General features: G+C 55.3%; 2 protein-coding genes across 2 annotated transcripts in view; one reads left to right on the forward strand and one right to left on the reverse strand.

Annotated features, from left to right (window-relative positions):
- TRMT112 (tRNA methyltransferase 11-2 homolog (S. cerevisiae)) overlaps positions 1 to 598 on the reverse strand; it is a 1,238-nt gene extending 640 nt beyond the window's left edge. Inside the window, 1 exon segment of the mRNA XM_010838093.1 lies at positions 78 to 598. Coding sequence (XP_010836395.1) covers positions 78 to 330 — 253 coding nt within the window. The 5' untranslated portion in view covers positions 331 to 598.
- Positions 589 to 941, forward strand: part of PRDX5 (peroxiredoxin 5) — a 3,301-nt gene continuing 2,948 nt past the window's right edge. The window contains exons 1-2 of the mRNA XM_010838094.1: positions 589 to 690; positions 759 to 811. Coding sequence (XP_010836396.1) covers positions 589 to 690; positions 759 to 811 — 155 coding nt within the window. The remainder of the gene's footprint in view (positions 691 to 758; positions 812 to 941) is intronic.

The following is a 941-nucleotide window of genomic DNA, read 5'->3' on the forward strand; positions in this document are numbered from 1 at the left end:
ACTTTTGCCAATATGTCACATTTAAAATTTTTTTTTTTTTTTTTTTTTTTTTGGGCTTTTTTTTTTTTTTTTAAATAGGGGGAAGCCTCGGGGCCCCACCCCCCGCACGTGCGAGCTCAGCAAGTTGTGGGTGAGCAGCCTCATGTCTACGCTGCCCACTCCCGCAAAGCCAGAACCGGAAGAAGAGTGGTCTCTGTCTACATCATTTCCGGGGCTGTCCCGCTCTATCCTATTGGACACCTGGGAGGAACGGAAACGGCGAAACTTCTGGACTTCCGGTGCTCGCTGGAGCCGAGGTCGGTTGGTATCACGCGCTGCTCCTGGAAGCATCTGGCAGGAGATTGCTACGGCGCAGATCCAGTGGTTTTGGCTGAGCTAAACCTCAGGTTGCTACAAATCATGTACAATGTAAATCATACTTAAAACTGCTATAATGCAAAGGCCTTCGTGGAATGCAAAATAAATACGCTTTACTCCTACACAGGCGCCTGACACCACCGTCTCCTGACACTTGCTTGCGGTTAAGAAATGGAAATACTGTCCCAATCCGTAAATTACACAATCGAAACAGCGGCAACTCGGACTTGTATGCAAATAAGCTCCGCCCGCTCGCACGCGCGCCGGAGATCCACCCCTAATACGGAGCTGGTCGGAAGCCCTGCCCATTCGTGCGCCGTCCACGCCTGCGCGGTGGCGGCGCCTCGCGGGTGGCCAGGTAACCTACGGCCCCCTGTTCCACTTTTTGCCGTCTTCCGCAGGATAGCGTCGTAGCGCTCCGGTTCCGCCCAGCCTTCTACCTCAGCCTCGAGGCGTGGGCGGGGCTGTTCTGACTTTATGACTCGGCATGCGTCTGGGGTGGTTACGCGTCCTGGGCTGCAGACCGGGCTCGGTGGTGTCCCGGGCGACCATCGTTGAGGGTGCGTCAACGACAGCGGCGGGGA

Source organism: Bison bison, unplaced genomic scaffold (genome assembly GCF_000754665.1).
Source record: "Bison bison bison isolate TAMUID 2011002044 unplaced genomic scaffold, Bison_UMD1.0 scf7180017864089, whole genome shotgun sequence".
In the NCBI taxonomy this organism is placed as follows: Eukaryota; Metazoa; Chordata; class Mammalia; order Artiodactyla; family Bovidae; genus Bison; species Bison bison.